We start from the raw sequence: 20,185 nt of genomic DNA, 5'->3' as shown, positions 1-20,185 counted from the left end.
CATCTATACCAGTTTTTGTTACACGAGCACCTTTAATTTGCATGTAGCACTTAGCACTGTAATAATTAGACTGCAATAATACTGTAGTTTCCTCCACATTGATGGAAGTACTACGGCATCAAAATTACACTTTTTTAACACAATCTATTGATTTTGACAAAATGTCATTCAGAAAAAAAATAAAATATTGGAAGAAAAGCACTGTTTTATTCAAATATTAGTGTGAATATTTCAGTATGTTTTCATATAAAATTAATCCTACTTCAAACAAAAAAATGTTATGATAAAATCCCTTCTGACTGATCCCAAGAAGGATTTTTAAAATATTCTGTTGAAAATATATATATTTTTTTCTGATTCTAGGCAAAAGCAAATAAAATTGCCATTAAGCGGCAGTCTGGTTTCCTCATAGCTCACTTCATTAACAGTTTGTGTCTGGAAGTGGCCTCAAGAAAAGACTTTGTATGCCAAGAAGTCTGTCACCTGTAGTCCTTCTTTCCTACACTCTAGCCTTCTTTTGGAAGGTTTCTGTACTGGTTTTTCGTACCATGCAAGAGTAGTTCCTTGAAAAGGACCTATTTCCTTGAAAGGAACCTTCTGCCCCTTGTCTGCATCTCTGATACCAGCAGGAATCTGCACTGCAGTCTGGCAACATGGGGAACATTTCCTGCACAACCCCATCAGCAGCTTTTGGCAAACTAGTCTTGGAATACCTTGAAATAATCCACCAGACAAGAAATGGAACAGCTCAAAGCATCACCATAGCATGAGAAAATTGCTGTGAGGATTAGCTTCTCCCTTTGCCTGCCTGCTCTCCGTTCTCCTCTTGCTCTTCATCTGTAAGCTGCAGTGATTGACTTGTCTGAAGAAATCTATACTGTTTCCAGTAAAGAAGGTGATGAGGTGAAGAATGTGAGGAAGCACATGCTGAGAAGTTAAGACTGTGAGTCAGCGAACAGCCTGCATGATTAGAGCAAATCATAGATGGCATCTATGACACCTATCTGTGACACCTGGGAATTCGTGGCCATGGCCAGGGATAAGAGCACATGTGTCCAAGTGCCCTACCTAAAGAACGTCCTGGCCACAGGAATTATATCCTGTCTTCTATCTTTTTATGATGCAAATAAAAATTATATCGTCCATCTCAGGCGGTGTGACATTTAATCCTGATCTCTAATCAATTTCCTGCCCTAGATTTCATGATGACTTAGTTCTGAACCTTTGTCTTTTGGAAAGGAAGCAGTCACAAGTTCTTGAAAGAATATCACATCTGCTCTCAGTTCCCGTTCTGCATCAAAAATACAGATTTCAACAGCTTTCAAAATGTATTACAGTTTCTTTTTTTAAAGTTTATTGAAGTCATCAGAAACTCTCATTTCAGGGCTTACACAAACCTATACCGTATATTGCAGAATCCAGTATTGTAGGCAAAAGGAGCTTGAAGAAAAGTAGTCTCAGACATAAATTAATCCATGACTGAATATCCAAAGACATTAGGATTTTCTCTTCTTGAATTCACAATAACATAATTCAAACATTACTTCAGAAAGAATTTTGAGGACTAGTGCAGTTTAAAGCAAATGAACTGCTGCTTCAAGATTTCTGAACTGCTGTGGTTTAAGGGAGAGTTCACATTTTTTCGCCTTTAAAGTCACAGACACACACACACACAGTATTTTATACTATCTTTACATTAAAGTTTTCTAGCATTCACTGGAAAGTTGATGAGAGCAAGCAACTTCCAGAAATGTGACTGAGTGATAGAAGGGGGATTTTACTGCAGTGTCAGTGATTGACACCAGACAGCTTTAGGGATTTAATGGCTGCTACCAGAAACTGTGGCAACTTGCTTACAACAATATCTTGTAAAAAGTATCCTCTGGAAGGACAAATGTGACCAAAACCCATATAGATATATAGATACCTTCACCTAGGGAATATTCCCTAGCTTAAATATTAAGAAAATAACTGTTACATATTCCTGAACTTAATCATAGAGGCTGGGAGATTTTGCTACGGAAATATCACTTTTCATGCTATTTGTTAAACATCTGATACTAGCCTCAATCAGAGATATGATATTGGGCAGAGATATTGGGCTAAGAGATATGTGGCGTGAACCGAAACGGCAGTTCATAAATCTGTTTATCCCTGCTTCTCATAAACAGCAGAGAAATGAGAATAAAGATGAAGACATATCACTTTGGAGCAAGTTTTTTATTAAGTGATGACTAAATCTCACAGTTCATTCCAAAAACAAGGGTCAGTTGGGCTTTGAGTTACCTACATTAGTGCTACTGTCCTAATCAGAATTATCTTTCTGAAGTGCATCTTCCAGTCACTCTCTTACCTTCCTTGGTTCATGCTGCAAAGCTGCTTGGCAGTATAAAGACTCCACTCCTTTTGGATGGCCCAAAACAAGAGATGTCCTCCGTAAGCACACCTAAAGCTTCCACTGTAACTTGCTGTGCAGTGCACTGAACCAAATCAGAACTTCTACAACCACATAAACAGCCAGCAAAGGCATTTAATGCGGTCATAGGGCAACTAGCTTCACTCTGCAGACCTGCACCTTCTGGGATGCACTGTACTAGCAGTTGACCAAAAACTGGCCAGATCGCAGGAGAACAGGGGCTGTCACTCATCTGCTGAGTGATGCAAGACTTGCTTCCTCTCTTGTTGATGTCCCCACACCATGAGAGCATTTAATTCCTCCATATAAAGCTTTGAGACCTACTACTGAAAAGCAATATCAACATTTATTTCAAATCATAGAATCATAGAATGGCTTGGGTTGGAAGGGACTTCAAAGCCAATCCAATTACAACCTCCTGCATGGGCAGGGTTGCCACTCACTAGGTCAAGCTGCCCAGGGCCCCATGCACCCCAGCCTTGAACAAATGCGTGGTTAATATTACGTTCTGGTAATCCATTCACTTATAGTTTTACAGTCTTACACCTTGCTTTTGCAAACTATCTTTCCCGAGCACACATATCCCCTGCTGGGCCGCTCCCTGCAAAATGAAGCATTTGGGTACATCTCAACCTGCACCAATCCCTGTCAGCAGCCCCAAGGCCAGCCTACAGAGTCTGCAGGCAGGCTCTGCTAATTCTGTGTGGAGAATGCATTTTTTTCAGTGGAGATCCTACGTATTGCTGCTATAAACAGATGTCTCAAGTGGCTTCACTTTCCACTGTCATGTTGCTAAAACAGACGGCTTATGACTTTTGCTCTGGGGAGACCTCACTGAGGCCTTCCAGTACTTGAAGGGAGCTTATAAATGGGGAGAGGGGAGGAGGGGCTGACTTTTTAAGTGGGCAGATAGTGATAGGACAAGGGGGAATGGCTTTTAACTAAAAGGGGAGATTTAGGTTAGATGTTAGGAGGAACTATTTTACTCAGAAGATGGTGAGGCGCTGGCACAGGCTGCCCAGAGAAGCTGTGTGTGCCCCATCCCTGGAGTTGCTCAAGGCCAGGTTGGATGGGGCCCTGGGCAGCTGATCTGGTGGGGGGCAGCCCTGCCCATGTGGGCTTTAAGGTCCCAAACCATTCTGTGAGTCTATGATTCTATGATTTTGTTAACATAAATTCTGCAAAATAATTTAACAAGGATTTAAAACAAGCAAACAAAAAAACAACCTAACCTGACTGGTATTCAACAAGTAAATTTTTACCTATGTTTATTTTAATTTTCTCATTCCACAGTGAAGCTGTCGCAGTGCCAAGGACAAAGCAGCACGAAGGTGATGGACTCACAGAGCCAGCTAGCCACTGCATCATGCAGGGACAACAGGCCACACAGCAGCAGCTATGGGCTCGTGCTCCTGCATTTGCTTCAGAAAGAAAATCTCCAGGAAAAGCCAACCTGCAAACATCACTGCAGCCTTTTTGCACAGAAAACTGTGGGAGATTTTTACTAGCTCTTGATTTAATTCTAGCTGAGAATTCACCTTACTTCAGAAGTTCAACTTGGCATGACTTAGTGGGGATGTTCAATAAGGCTCCACACAGTACAGCTGATACAGCTGGTACAAAGTTAAAAAAAAGTGGAATTTATTAGGCCTACAGGTCCTGATATACATTCTCAAAGAGACTCTATGGCCAGGTCTCTACTAGTGAATTAAACACGACCAGAATACCAAGCATGTTCCCTGGCACTAAGGCCATCCAACAAGAACACCTTGAGCCTGTAACTCTCTCCCTCTCCAGAAAAGTGAAATTGCATGCTGCTTGTGTGCCAGCAGTAGTCTCTGGCCAGCATTAGCTTCTGGGCACTGCCTGGGACATGCTCAGGAGACCAAGGCCAAGTTCAAAAGCCCTCCAGTGGCTTACTGGTAGAGATGATTTCAGTCTCAATATTCAGGAACCACTTCCAAAGCCACTCACTGTACCTGCATGGAGCACCCTGTTGGTGTGATAATCTGCACTGGGGTATCCCATGCTCTACTTGTGGAAGCTGAGGGAAAAGGAGAAGAAACTCAGGTCCACAGGTCCAGGAAATTTGGTTACAGAGGATAATTTCTGCAGTCTGGCAATAAAGATTCAGCTGTAAAGCCTTTAATAAATTCTTTGGGATGTCCACTAACTCTAAATGACACCAAGCCTCTAGAATTAGTGAATAATTAATAAAATAGTTTTAACCCCTTTTATCAGTGTCTAAGGCTGTGGTTTGTTTATTCCCATGGAGGAAACCCAAGGGAAAAATACCAACAAAACAATGTCGGACCTTCTGGTAGATAAGAGACACTATGCAACTGATTTTTTCTAATTTAGTTTCAGTATTTTTCTCTGGGAGCTTTGCTTTAAAAGCATAAGAAAACAACATTTTGAAAATGTACTGATTGGATCCTCACCAGCTAGAGCTTCTAGTCAAAACAGCTCAAGTGAAAAACAAGAATGTTGTCTCAAATCAACTTCTTGTTCTTCTTTATCCCAAAGTGACCAGCTGGACAGATCCCGGCATGAACTGCACCAAAGACCACAGAAATACAACCCTTCCCAGGCACGTCCATGTCAAGGACGCCATGTGGCATGACTGCTGGTCCTCACAAGTGCCCCTCCATACCCTACCAGAGGGAAACAAAAATAAGCCAGAGGCTGACTCATATAGCGGGCCAAATTTTAAAAACATGTCTGTACTTCAGAACTCCAGCCAAATTATTATTTTTCTTGCAAAGTTAAGAGAGAAACAACACAATCCTTATCTGTATGAAGATGTTGAATGGAATAATCAGCATTATTCAGATAAGTGTTTCTCTGCTTTTAGAAACAAGGAGAGGGCGGAACTAGACCTAAAATTCACACAGATCATGAAGCAACCATAAAATAATTAAGGTTGGAAAAGACCACTAAGATCATCTAGTCCAATCACCAACCCATCACCACCATGTCCAGTAACCAAGTCCCTCAGTGCCACATCTACAAACTTCTTGAAAACTTCTGGGGATGATGGCAACAACTGAAAACAGTTCTACAAAAATACATGAAAAATCAAAGCATTTTCAGGACTTAAGCTTGCAATTATACATCATTCTTCTGCTTTTAACATGTTCACCAGTACTCACAATGCTGTGGTCCTACTTTTGTGGGGAACTTGCATAGGACAGAGGGCATGGCCACTTCAGAACACCTAAAAAATTCAGCCTATGATACCTAACTGATTAAAAATTCCAATCTTGGTGTGAAGATCTGTGTATATGCAGCTTTTGTGCCATCATACGAAGACACAATGGAATAACTTGTGGTCAAGATATCATCAGCATTAGTACTGCATTGCTTTGCTTCTGCCTGTTTGGGTGAGGGTTGACAGATGTGGGACACTGATGAAATTGCAACACTGTATGTAATAGCCAAACTTGAAACTGTATTTTCCCTGAAAAGGAAAATGTGTTCCTCAGAAGTATGGTATGATACAAGATGCAAAAATAGTGTCCTCTGGAGTTTTATTCAGTCAATCAGTAAAATAAGTGTTTTGGAGGAATACTTATTACTTAATACTACGTTAATACTTATTACTTAATAATATGTTTATTAACATTTCTCATCGTGGAGGCTGTAGCTCCTTCTAAGTAACTGCCTATTTAAGACCATTTTTTTTTTTTGTGAAAAACAATAAACATACCCTGTCCCTGCTGAGCAATGATAACCAAATAAAATCGAACTTCCACTCAACTATAATCTTACAGCAATCTAAAAATTTAACAATCCCCTCTGCTTTCCCTCCCTGTGTTCTCTAACTCTGTATTAGAAATAGTCACAGCTGACAGCATGGCATAATTTAGGAACTGCACAGGCGTAAGCGAACTGGAGGATTTGTTCACAAAAGCCTGGTCACCACAGGCTTTTGAAGATATTTGTCCCTTTTCATACTTACTGACATGGCACACATCAGTTCATCAAGTCAACAACGACAACAAAAAGACACAAGAAAAACACACAACCAAACTGACAAGTAAGACAGAACAAAAAAGTAGCATTAAAAATAAGCACTTTTCAATTTTTTTTCAAAGAATGAAACAAGCCTGTAGTGATAGCCATGACACATTGGTAGATAAGGAGACACAGGAAATGATCAGCAGCTGAGAGCTGAGCAATGGGAAAGGGAAGCCCCTCTGTAGGGATGGGCACCTGAAGAATATGGAAAAGCCTAAGTGTTAGTGAGCTGGCTTTGCTGCAAGAACTGATGAAAAAATACCACCATTCTGACAAAAAGATAACTAGGCAGTAATAGATATGAAGATTCAGCAGGGGACAACAGGGAGAAAGGGACATAAACACAGTAGTAATCTCAGAAGCAAGAGACAGGGAGAAGAAGATGGAAATACAGTAGTAGTCTCAGGAGAAGCTAAGACAAAATATGTTTGCTGTGATAGATGACCCCAATTCAATGACAGATTGAAAAGTAACCCCAACACTTTCATCCTTTGGTTGCCTTCATCAACACTACATCTAGTCGATTCTTCACACCCATTACTTCTATACATCTGAAGATTTATCACTCGTCTTTGAAAGACAGTATTTCATTTTGTGTCCCCTGGAAGCAATTAACAAATGCACCTTCTACATTTTCAGCATTGTTACGGCATTACAGCTGTGTTTTAATAGAATTTCTCAGAAGTGATCTGCTGTTATGTATAGATTCATCCTAACATTTAGTCTCAGATTTGCTTTGATTTCATTATTATGAAGGAGGTTACAATAATGTATTGATGTGTAAAGAGATGCATGGAATTCGGCAATACCACACAGCAGTGTGCAGATGATGTTCAACATTGCTCTGTAGATGTTATAATCAAACAGCTTATAGCGTTGCAAAAAAAATTTTACAACACATTTATTATCATGCTGTGCAGTAGCAAGCATCAGCTCTTGTCAAGCTCAGAACAACTTCCTAATTGCATGCCAGAAAATAGCAAGCTACATCTGTATTTAGCTTAATTCAGCAGTGTTTCCAGGGAGTGGGGAGATCTGTTTTTCCCACAGCAGTTTTTTTTTGTTTTAAGATTGGACACTTCAGGAAAAGAACTAGAAAAGTAACAATCAGAAAAGTGCAGCCTCCTGCTTTAAATCACAATAGCTGCAGATAATCAAGAGTCAGGAGGGAAGAGAAAGAAGAACTGCAAAAGATCTGTACAGGAGTCACCTGAGATTTGATCACATTCTTGACCTATTCAAAAAATCAGTCAGGTCATTTTAGAGAAACGTAGTAATAAATGACTATGACTTCTGTCTTCAAGACAGCTGTTCAGTTAATATCAGCAGTCAAATTAAAGGAATCTGAGTAGAATAATTCTCTCTTTTTTTTTTTTTTTTCAGTCCAGTCTCTTTGCACATATATAAACCTCTGTGCCAGAAGGTGGCTTGACATGATACATTTTTGTCTGTGGGTAATTAGAGAAATATAAGGCAAGATCATAAATGAGATCCTTTTAGATGTGATTAATGAAGGAAAGGGATAACATCACGAGCGTTAGGGCTAGACTTCATCAGGAAGGCTAAGTAAAAAGTAGGGACTGAAGATAACTTTTTTAACGCAAAGAAAAAGAAACACGTCACTAATGGATAACAAGTTTACTTCAGGCACACTTCTAGTTTCCCCTTCCAAATTACAGCATCTGCATGCAATTCCAAAGGCACCTCATAGCCCATGAGTGGGTATGCTGGGAAAGACGTACAGTTTCAACCTTGACACAGTACTTTATAGTCAGTTTAATAATATATGAGCATACAACTAAAGTGGGTCTACTGGAAGGATAAGCTGATCAACTTCCTTAAATGCATTTTCTAATTCACTGCCCATTTTTTTTTTCTGACCATTTAAAGAGGAGGCTTTACAAAAAGAATAGTAGGCAGCTAATCAACTTTTTAAAATAGCTAATCTATTCTCAAAGTAGCTCAACCATTTTTATGGGAAAAAAAAAAGATGGAAGAAATGCCAAGGGAGGCACCATTTCTTGATTAAAAGGAAATGAAATACACCCTCTTCAGAATTGATTTCTCTTAATTACCCTTCACCATACAAACACTCAGGTTCTGATAACCACTTCTCAAATTTCATAGGCCTTTACTGCCTAAGGCCAAGCTGCTATCTCTGCCACACAAAGCCCAGGTGAGCCCCAGTCCATCTCTTCCAGGCCACTAACATGCATCTACGTCCCTGATGCAGCCTGGGCACTTCCTTTAGTCTGTATTAATGAGGTTAGGACTCTAGAAGCCCTCAACAGAAATCCTGTATCTGCCCAAGCTGATGTGAACATAGACTGGCTTAGGTTGGAAGGGACCTTCAAGATTACTCAGTTCCAACCCCCCTGCCATGGGCAGGGCTGCCCCCCACCCAGCTCAGGCTGCCCAGGGCCCTATCCAACCTGGCCTTGAGCACTTTCAGGGATGGGGCACCCACAGCTTCTCTGGGCAGCCTGAGACAGGGCTTCACCACCCACTGAGCAAAGAATTTCCTCCTAACATCTAATCCAAATCTCTCCTTCTTTATTTTAAAGCCATTCTCTCTTGTCCTATCGCTATCTGCCCATGTAAATGTAACCATGTAAATCGGAGTCCTCTCCTGCTTATGAGATCTCTTCAAGTATTTGACAGCTGCAGTGAGGTCTTCCTGGAGCCTTCTCTCCTCCAGACTGAACAAGCCCAGATTCCTCAGCCTTTCTTCATAGGAGAGGTGCTCCAGACATCTGATAACCTTCATGGTCCTCCTCTGGACCTGATCCAAAAGCTCTGCATCCTTCCTGTGCTCTGGGCCCTAGGCCTGGACACAGTACTCCAGATGGGGCCTCACAATGGCATTGCAGAGGGGGATAATCACTGCCCTCACCCTTTTGGCTACCCCTCTTTTCATCCAGCCCACTTGGCTTTAATTGCGTGGTAGCTGCCCAGCATAGCAGCTCTAATCCTGCCTCAAACTCCTTCACATTACTAACTATTGCTCATTTTGGCCATGTGATGCAGCTGAACACATCACATTGTGTGAAAAAATGCTAGGAACACGCAAAATGGAGAGAGAGATCATCTCTGAGAAACAAGTTCATTACAATGGTTTCCTAACAAGCAGAGTATATTTGTGCACATATGTTTAGGAACACACTCTAGAGGACAAACAAAGAGCTCAGACAGCATGGAGGCAAAAGGACGTGCAAGTGGCTTCCGGAAATGTAACACAGACATTTGGCCTAAGCCATGCTGCCAGTACAAAGAATGGGAAGACACAAGCTCCCCACAATGAGTTACCTTCTGATATGGGCACTGCCAGACAGACAGGATACAACTCCCTCCAGGGAGTCGCTTCTCTTTCACTTCACAGGATGACTGGATTGTTGCATCCATGCAAAATTAACTGCACTTTTTGGATACGTGTATCCTAGGAAGCAAAGTCAGCCAGGGTCCACATGAGAAGTAGCACAGTATTGCACATCTTCTGTCTAGATGGACTGACTGATTCACAGAACAAGTAGCTGCATCCACGCTGCCAGCTGAGAATGGACCCAGCCTGCACTGACCTTCAGAGAATACCCAGGCATCGGGTGGGAAAACACCTAAACACCAATAATATGCTACTGTTTTAACATATCATGAATGCATGCCAGACCTCAAGCACTGAAATCGTGACATTCTTGAGATTATCAGGAGAGCAACAACTCTTAAATCTAGCAGATACATAGATTATAGGATTCTTCCAGGATGGTAATTGAGGTCATAGCTATTCTGCAAGTCCAGGAAATGTTTTGCTATGCAAAATTCCAGTTGGTTTGGGATATGTTTCTGTTATCCAAGCAAAAAGCACATTTGACATGTTCAGAAAACACTTAGAAGGGCCATGTGTCACTACCTGAATAGCCAGTGAGGTCAGAAGCAAAAGCAAGCCACTGCTGGAACTGAGAAGCATACCTGTGTCACTGTGTTATATTACAGGAAAGGGCTTAAGCTCATCTTCCACATCCGCAATGAAGAACAAGGCTTACTTTATTACTCAGTTCTCTCACGTTGAGTTGGTGCTTTTTAAAATTCAGAATTTATGTGTATTTTGTCTCATATCTTCAATTTTAAAATTTAAGTGCATTTTAAAATCTACGGTGGCAAAGAAACCATGACAAGACAGCAATCTCCATACCAAATACTTCTTAGAAAATAACTTGTGATTAAACCGAAAAATAGTTTCCTCCGGTTTACATTTTAGTATTCTAATTAGATTTGATTTCTTACTCTTCCAGACTCATTTACCCAATAAAAAATGCAAGAGGGACACAGCTCCTGACAAGGCGCTACACCAGCCCAGTCCTACAGAGTGGAGGGCCCAGCCGAACAGGGCTTGCACAGCACACGAACTGCACTGCACCTGCAACATCAGATATAACCAAGGCAATGAGCTCACCTGCTCAGCCCACAATGGATACGTAAGCAGATAAATGGAGGATGTTAAAACATCCCTGATGCAATCAGCACATAGCCACATGTGACTCCAGAATAAAGTTCTTCCTTTAAGGTCTGGTAGTGGGGCTATCCTACATCTCAATTAAAAGATCAAGGGATGAGCTGTTCTTAATCACTTGGATTTGAGCTTGCTTTTAAAGGTTATTGTCCATGTCCTACACGTATTTCAGTTCAGGACTTGCACAGAGTTTACCTGAACTACCCTTGGTAGTTTAAATCAAACACAGAATTTTACCCATGTCCTAACTTGCTGGCAGCATTCCCTGGTGCTGCTGGAGATCAGCTGTGAACCGCTTTGGTATGCTCTTTCACTTACCTTCGAAAAGGCCCTTGAAAGAGGAACAACAGGTGGAACTCACTTCAATATTAACTAAACACTGAGCACCCATCCTTGGATAACCCATTATCTCCCACCCCATCTCCCTGTTTGTACTCCCAGACAGGCACCTCTGTAGGGCTAGTCCCCCCAGCTGTCTTCCACCCCCACCTCAGAACATAAAGCATTGCCTTTATGTCCCCTCTGCTACAGGAGCTCTGATGGCTGCTGGATAACCCCTACCCAGTCATGTGAAACAAGCCCTATTCAACGACCTCACTCCCCCTGACACCTCTGCCCTGTGCTGATGTAACCTCACAGCTTCCAGAAACTGCACGAGCTGCACCAGATGTACCCCTGCATCTCTGCAGAGCGCTGTGTTGTGCCATGGAGACATATCCATGAACTAATGAAAATTCAACATTCTTATTAGTATAAAGAAAAAAGTCATTAACTGCTATTGAACTGCCAATTACCCAGTGTAACCACGTACCTCCCAGCACAGCTGTTTTACCTCCCCTCTCTGCTGTATGCAATATTACATTCATATTGCAGGTTACATTATCACAGCAACCTGTAACCGGTTCCTAACTGCTGAGAGAACAAATTATTTTGCCAAAATTATTGGTTCAAATCCATAATAGTGAATAATGAATTAGACATGCCTAGGCTTAGGGATTTCTTTCATTGCAATCTCTGTAGTTATAAGAAACTGTGAAATTCAATTACAAATATTAAATGAACTCTCCTATTGAAACAATTCCTCTTCCAGCTATTTTTTTTATGAGAGTGTGTCGCAGGAAAGAAACAAGAAAGTTTGTCCTGGACCTCTAAAGGTAACTGAACATTACTCAACCTCTTTCACCGAAAGTTTTTATTATCCTTCAATATTAATGAATTGTACTTGATAGGTAGAGTTAAAATTCATTATATAATCAAATCTCTACTTAAATGAAAATTGTTGGGAAAAGTGCATTGTTATTAAATGACCATAATTCTCTGGTTACACTTAAACAAGCAGTACTTTCTCTGACTCGGGAAGTCTCATGTTACAAATCATGTTACAGAGAAGATTAACACATGCTTATTTTCTTCTTCCTATGTGTTCCTTATCAGTCAGTACCACAGTTGGAATAGTTGGCCAGATGGACCTATAGTCAGACGTGTCATGGATGGTCTTACGTTTGCACCTTCTGCCAAGCATGAGATTGTCTGCAGTGCCTTTGTGCCATTGCTCAGCTTTTGGTACAACTACTGTCAATAAATTACTTGGATAAGCACTCAATGTATGAATAAAAATCTTCATATAAATATTGTTCTTTCTTTTCTCTCCCATCTTCTATTTTTAAAGGAATGGCAAAAAATCCTAGACATAGTAGGTATAAATCAAGACAGCTTTGTATATTTTAAAGGACATACATTCAACACCTGCTGCAATCACTGCAAGGATATTGAGAACATGATGAAGTTATGCACACACTGGTTACTAAGGACATCTCAGATGGCCTGACATGCCCTTACAGCAGTGGCATATATTACAAGGGACCTGTGGGAGACTCTCGATCTTCTGGAGCATCAGCACAAGATCAGCAAGGGTATCTGAAACCACATAAAGACAAGCTTGCACATACGTCTCAGTGTTGCCCACAGTGACAGAAGTAATTAAACCAGAGCACAGTCACAGAAACACAGTGCTGGAAAAGAACTCAAACTATCAGCTATGCCAGCCTTTCCACAGACAAGAGCATTGAAGAGGAATTTTTCTACACTTCCTAAAAACCTACAACAAAGAAGATGGCACAACAAATGCAGCTAGCTGAGAATTAATTTGAAATGAAATTATTAATTTCTTCAGGCTTTACTCCTATTAATTCCAGTGAGCAATTGGTCATCATTCTCTCTCCACCAGATTCCTGCATACTAAGAAATATATGTCCTCTCTCCTCCCTTTTTTCAGTTCTAAACAAACCCACTTTTCAACATTGCCAGAAATATATTGTTTTCTAATTATTTTAATCAAAAACATTTGTTTTCCTCTCTTATGCCTCCTGTTAATCTCCCTGTAAGCCAGTGCAACAATTCTGGACGGAGCATTCTTGCTCAGGCTTCATTAATAGTCAGCGATGTCTTCTGAATGATATTCCTATTCATATGCCTGAGAGTAAGACGCATCTTTTTTTCAGTGTTACTTCACTAGCAACTTGGATTCACTTTCTCCACTTACTTTAGATTCTGGTCCAGCACAGTCTCCACCTCCTTTTTCTGTCTTGCAGCCTGCCTAATTCTTTCTCATTCTAAGTAAGTACTGGATTCCTCTTTTCTTACAAAATGTAGCACTTGCTTGCCCCTACTAATACCTTATTTATTTAGAGATATTCCTTTTCTTTGTAAAGGTAATTTTGAAGTCTCTTTCTATCCCCTGAAATGTTTGCAAGTGTTCCATGTTGATGTCGTCACAGATTGCATCTATTTCATCATCATACAGTCAAGATGATTCAACATTGGCAGCTGGATTTAGATTCTAAAAAGCCCTTGCCAACCTCCATCAACACAAACTGCCTCCTTGTCCTTCTAAAAGCAGTGATTTCTTGCCTCCACAGCCAGAGCCCTGTATACCACAGCAGCCACTTTCCTCTGTGAATAAGCTTATCGTCAATTCCCTTGGCCAAACAGGAGTTAGACTTCTATTGCTCTACAAGCACTTCCCTCTCCCTGTCAGCAGCGGCTGGGAAACATCACAGGAATGGAGAGATGCAGAGGCCAGCTGGGCAAGTCCATGGACACTCTCCTGAAGAAGCGAAATGGATCCAGCCAAGACAGAAGATTAGAAAGAACACTCTTGTTGCCAGCTGGCAATCAGAGGGCAGGTAACCTGCTGAGATAGATGGACCTCTACCAGCAGCACCATTTGCTGCTGTCTCCTAGCTGCCTCATTGGTTGCTGGGTCATCACCAGCAGAATGACACTGCTCTTTGCAAGGCTACATTGGCCTCGGATGATGCTTCCCTGTTTGGACAGATTTTTTTCCTTCTTTTTCCTTTTTTTCATGTATTATCTATCAGAGATATACATAGATATATACATGCCAAAGCAATATATATATGATCTACCGTATATTTTCGGTATAATCCAGTAGTCTCCCTATGTACATCAAAATACATATTTTGAAAAGTATATACAATTATAAATTCTATTTGATACTTTTGTGATTTAAGTATTACATACATGACTTCTCATGCAGCTAGAAAATTTGTTTGTAATAACAATGATTATATAATCACTCTATTATTGCAACCCATTTAATTTCTCCATCCGAATCTTCAAAGCAAAATATGTCACAACCATAATCTCCCACAGAAGGTAAATTTCACATCCCATTGGCAAAGCACTAAGAAAGTAGATGTTTATGGCAGGAAACATTGGTTACATTTGTGAGACAGAAAACAGAGCTCATGTTCACAGCGCCCAGCACTGCAGCTGTCTGAAGACGCAGTGCCTGCCTCTGTCTCCTGAGTCTTGAGCAAACCTGGATGATGAGCTTGAGGTGCCCAACCTAAGTGCTGGAATTCCTGAGTAAGAAAGAATTAACTTACCTAAATATGAGTGTCTGGTGCTGTTTTGGATGCCCTGGATTATACAAAACACCCACATAGGGCTGGCAAGCACAGCATAACATCTATAAGAGTACCCTTCTGAAGAAACAGAGTCCAAAAGGGATACTTCAAGGCACCTAATAAGTGCTATTTAAATGTCATCCTTACTTAGACTAAATAGCTTTCTGGACTCTCTAAGCTCCATTGATAAGACTTAATTGTTTAAACTATAGCAGCTGATATGATATCCAACACACCTGCATAGAGTATGTAGCCATGACAAAGAGCTTAAGGACTGGAAATTGGAGGCCAAGTATGACACAAGAGTCAAAATGACAATAAACACATTTGCCTAAGCAGACAAGTTCTGTCCTGCATCTCCATTAACTATGGTCATAGAGCTTAGCAATCCAGCCCACATTTAGATATCTGACTGCATGCATCTCAATGTACATGAACAGAATCACATCCTATTTTTCAGACATCTAAAGTAAGACAAGACAAATCTCATCAATGGAAACATGAAGGTCCTGTGTCTCCAGTACTTTAGGTGAGGTATGAATTAATTTACCTCAGAATAATTCCTGATGCTACCCAAGTAAAGCAGACAAAGCTTGTCCTATGTGAGTAAGAACTTCGGTTGACCTTACAGCAGCAACTGAAACAGTTTGTCAGCAAGACTCAAAATCACACTGAAAAACTCAGCAGGCATCCATGGAGTCCATATGCATACTCGAAGTTTTGTGTTGGAACATATGCAAAACTAAAAAAAAATTACAGTGTTAGCATAGAACAGATTACATCTTTTTCAGAAACAACAGCTCATAAGCTTTATGGTCTGACTTTATGTCGAACTAATTTTCTTAGTACAGTATTCTCAAGAACAGCAGGATGACTATATAGCCAGTGACGCCTCCTGGGTTTTCCTGGTTTAATTTTATTGAAATTAGAGCCTTTCAAAAACCCTGGATCAACAGATCTTAAGTTTCTGTAAGCACAAAGAGAATGCAGAGACTTTAGAAAGCAGTACCATAAGATTCCTTGCTTACAAGAGATCAGGCTATTCTCTGTAAAACATGATCTCTGAGGAGAATGTTCATTTTTGCATGGATCCCCTTGTTTTCTCTATCCACTTTACAGCTTTATCTCCCATGAACTATAAACCACATCCTAAAATGATGGAAAATGAAAGCACAGCATCTTATTCTTCCAGCTGCAATGATGAGTTTAAAGAGGGAGTTGTCTGGAGAATCAATGTATTGATTATTTAACTTCTTACAGACAAAATGCTACAGGAGTCTTTGGATGCTTGGAAATTATATGCCTGGAATTAACGCACTTGATTCACAGGCCAAATGTTGAACCAAAAAAATCAGACTATAAAAATTCATTAATTGTGGATTCTGTCTGATAGGAAATAGGCTGACTGATCAGTAAAAAGCATAGAACTCCCTGTTTCAGTTTGCATCATCTGAGCAAAACATACCTCCAAAATACAGAATGTACAGAACACGAGCAACAAAAATAATATAAAATGATTAATCATAGAATCATAGAATGGCTTGGGTTGGAAGGTACCCGAATGATCATCAAGCTCCAACTCTCCTGCTGCAGGCAGGGCCACCAACCTCCAGATCTAATATCAGACCAGGTTGCCTAATTAATTTTATTAATTATAAAGCTAAACTAGTATAATCTGGCAACTGCAGTCTTCAGTACTCCTTCTTTTTTGAAAAGGTTTTATAGTGCATTTCTCAGTATTATCTCTAATATTATCAATTAGTATTGTATTTGGAGATGCGTATTAGTGTACATTTTACATGCACTTGCAGCAGTTTTAAATGCAATTATTAAAGACGTGCAGAAAATAAAGGTGGTTAAGTACCTAATTAAAAGCAAAGTTTGTGAAACAGTCAAATCATCATGTGAAGGCATTCACAAGTACAGCGGGGAAGTAAAGCACTCATGTGCATTCATGTATGCACAGCTCATTAGCAGACTGCAGCTCCTCCTTGAAAAATGCACTTTGCAATTCAGCTTCATTAATCCATTGCTGTTACCATATATGCAACTCAAAGTATAAACATGAAGGCGTATTAGTTTTACTTCATAAATATTTTGTGTTCTCGGTATGATGTAAATAGTACAGCAGAGTGACAGTTACACTAATGCCACCCAATGCCTTCAAGATGTTATGAGATGAAACAGAAACTGCTGATTTAAAACTTTTCAGGCAAACAATCTGATGCTGCACAGTCCTGACATTTGCATCAGCTCTCTTGATCCGGCTTAGCATTATAACATCAAAAGTAAAGGAAAATGTTAACTTTTCTATGTAACCTAAGGAAGATGCGTATCACTATTCCATAAGCCTCTTCTGAAAACAGCTACAGCTAATCTCGACTTACAGAGGGCGAACGGCTTTTAATAATTTTCAAAAGAAAAATCAAAAACACACACATTTCAAAAACACTGGAAAGTCAAATGAATACCTTGTAACTGAGGATGCACAGAGGAATAAGGCTGCAATTTGATTAAGAATAGAAACGCGTATGACACAAACTATAATTCTTGTTACAAAGGATTGTCAGCGCATCACCAAAAGCTACATTACGGGCTGCCTAGAAGGCAGTATAATAAAACCTGCTGCAATAACTTTTTATTTATATTCATAAAATTGAAGAATATTAATTCCCTGGTTATCTTATTTTTAATATAGAGATGAATTTTAACAGGCTAATTTATAAAAGGTTACACCAATGTCTAGAGTTAAATCAAAGGAATTAATGTCCATACTAGCATGGTTCAGAAATAGAAATCCGTGTCAGAGATGTCAATAGTTATTGAGGCAAAAGGTCAATGCTAACAGTATCTGCTTGGCATTAAATAGAAGAATACATCAAAAATTAAAAGTTTGGTTGGTAACGAGCATTCAGTTCAGCAGAGATGCTTCAGGTCTTCAAACTAAGTGTGCCTTTTTTTCCTTCTGATGTGCTACCTTAGATGGTAAACTTTGTAATCTTGAAAAGCTCCTTCTTTTCTTCCTCACTCATTGTTTCTTGATATTTACACCAGAATCTTTGCAGAGGAGTATAAAGTTGCCTGAGTAACCAAAACGAAGCAACTCAGGGAGTGCTGGAATACAGTGCTTCAATACAGCTATAGGCTTACTCAGAGAAGACTCCTTTCCAAGGAAGAAGCGATGGGACAAACTGCAAATCCCACTGCAGTATGGTGCTCACCAACCAGAAGCCCTTTCTGAAGTTCATTTGTTTTCTCAAGTAAATTGATAGGGCTTTTGTAAGGACAGTACTTCAGCACTTCCTTTACAGAAACTGATACTTGTTTCTATTGCAACATCAGTGCCATCTTTTCAGACCTTATGCTGCTCCATGAGAGAACACCCAAAAAAAAAAAACCCAACAACCCCGAACAACATTCTTCACTTCCGCAGACCTCTGGCTCTGGGAAGCAGTGGGCACCGACTTGTGGCCCAGCAAGAACTAAAGCAATCCCAGGACTGGCTCACCTGCCCAGGAAAACCAGAGGGCATCCATCCACTTAAGGCACTCCGGCCTTCTGTAAGACCTAATTAGCCAGGCCAGCAGCACAACAAGCAGTCTATTTATTTACTCTTCCTCACAGCCCTGCTATAGTGGGTTGGATGAGTAATCATTTAAATCTTAGAGGCTTTCCCATAACTAGAAGACAACAACAAAAAGGCTCCATATATTCCATAGGTTTCTTTCCAGCCGTGGTCTCTTCCTGATATTTACTGCTGATGTGGCACTTCACACATAGACAGTGTTACATATAAATTCAACCCCCGACACAGTGCTTTGCTAAGTACAGAGCACAACCAAAGGTGGGGAAGGTGGTGGTAGGGAGAGTGAATCCAGAACTCAGAATTACTCTTCAAAGATTCCGCTTTCGCTCCTTTGAGGAGCAATGCGACAGGTACAGAAAATTCCGCAGAATAAAACAGGTCTCTGCTGCCTGAATTTGCAGGATGCCCACAGCAAACTCTTATGGATGTGAACTGCCCCGTTTGCCCCTCCTGGATGAGGAGAAGGGCAGCTGCTGGTGGCACTGGGACTGCAAGCAGGTACTGAGTGCCCGCGAGAGCCATTTCTAAAAGATCTGGAGCACAGCAAAAAGTTTTTATCTCAGAATACTGGGGACGGCAGGTGAAGGAAGGGGCAGACTTAAAGAAAATGTGCAGCTTGTGCATGAAGCTGGGCTCTGTCAGCTCGCAACGCTGCAACAGAGCATTGAGATAGAGCTGATGTTAGCGTCCTATTTACTGACACAGAGCTCAGGTTTTAAACGAGTAGAATGGTTTTAACGCCATAAATGCAACTACTTGTGCTTCAGGATCACAAAAGCAAAGCTAGAAGGAAGAACCAAATTGAGGAGAACGAGGAATTCTCTCAGAAACACATAGAAAATCCACCTCCGATTCAGGATCAGGACAAAAACCAGCAATTCTATCTCCTGTCGCCAAACTACCAAACTGCACTGACTGGGGCCGAACTGCAGCACGCACCAAATCCGCGCCTGTCCCCGCTGAGCCCGGCAGCCCCTCCACGGCCGCTCGGAGAAACCGAGGGTTTCCTCATTCCTCCGGAGAACCCCCGCGGCCGCGCCCGCTCCAGACCCCAGAACCGCGCACCCTCCGCCCGCGCGGAGCTACCGCGCTGCTCTCCGCCTCCTCCCGGGGAGCCGGGGGCGAGGAGCGACGCCGAACGGGGGAGCAAAGTTTGCCGCACGCAGCGAGGGAGCTCCGCTACTCACCATGTTGACTTCGGAGACCATGTCGATGCTGGCGATGTCGATGTTCATCCCCACGCAGACGGGCGGACCTGCGGGCACAGCGCGGTGTCAGGGCGGCGGGGCCGGCGGGCGGCAGCCCCGGGGCAGGGGGAGCGGGCACTCACCTCCGAAATCCGGGCGGAGGCGGATGTCGTAGCCCTTCAGCAATTTATCCACCGTTTCCTTCACGAAGGACATGTTGCCGGGATCGTTCACACTGTGGGGGCGAGAAAGACGGGGGAGGCAGAGGGAGGTTGGGGAGCGGGGAGGGGGGCAGAGCCATCAGCGCGGTTCCCGGCTCGGCACGCCGGCTCCTACCTCTGGGCGCAGCACACCACGGCCACCAGGACGGGAGCGGAGAAGATCCCGAAGATCCTGCCTCCCCCAAAGCCCCACATCCCTCCGCCCCGGGCTCCCTCCGCGCAGCAGCAGCAGCAGCAGCTGCTGCCGCCGCGATCCAGCTGCCCTGGCTGCCGCTGAGGAAGAGGCGGAGGCGACAGTCCCCGTTCTCCCCCCACCCCG

At 41.8% G+C, this 20,185-nt stretch overlaps 1 protein-coding gene across 2 annotated transcripts in view; it reads right to left on the bottom strand.

The window, feature by feature from the left end:
* The window catches only part of GABRB3 (gamma-aminobutyric acid type A receptor beta3 subunit), a 115,463-nt gene extending 95,300 nt beyond the window's left edge, over positions 1-20,163 (bottom strand). The window contains exons 1-3 of one of the 2 annotated variants that reach the window (XM_021412319.1): positions 19,982-20,163; positions 19,789-19,880; positions 19,646-19,713 (exon numbers count right to left, since the gene is read on the bottom strand). In XM_021412319.1, the coding sequence (XP_021267994.1) occupies positions 19,646-19,713; positions 19,789-19,880; positions 19,982-20,061 (240 nt within the window). In that variant the 5' untranslated portion in view covers positions 20,062-20,163. Of the gene's footprint in view, positions 1-13,482; positions 13,686-19,645; positions 19,714-19,788; positions 19,881-19,981 lie in introns of those variants that run through there. The other variant, XM_021412322.1, reaches the window with a different exon arrangement.

The sequence above is a fragment of the Numida meleagris genome, chromosome 1 (genome assembly GCF_002078875.1).
Source record: "Numida meleagris isolate 19003 breed g44 Domestic line chromosome 1, NumMel1.0, whole genome shotgun sequence".
Lineage (NCBI taxonomy): Eukaryota > Metazoa > Chordata > Aves > Galliformes > Numididae > Numida > Numida meleagris.
This window is presented reverse-complemented; position numbering and strand designations above follow the sequence as displayed.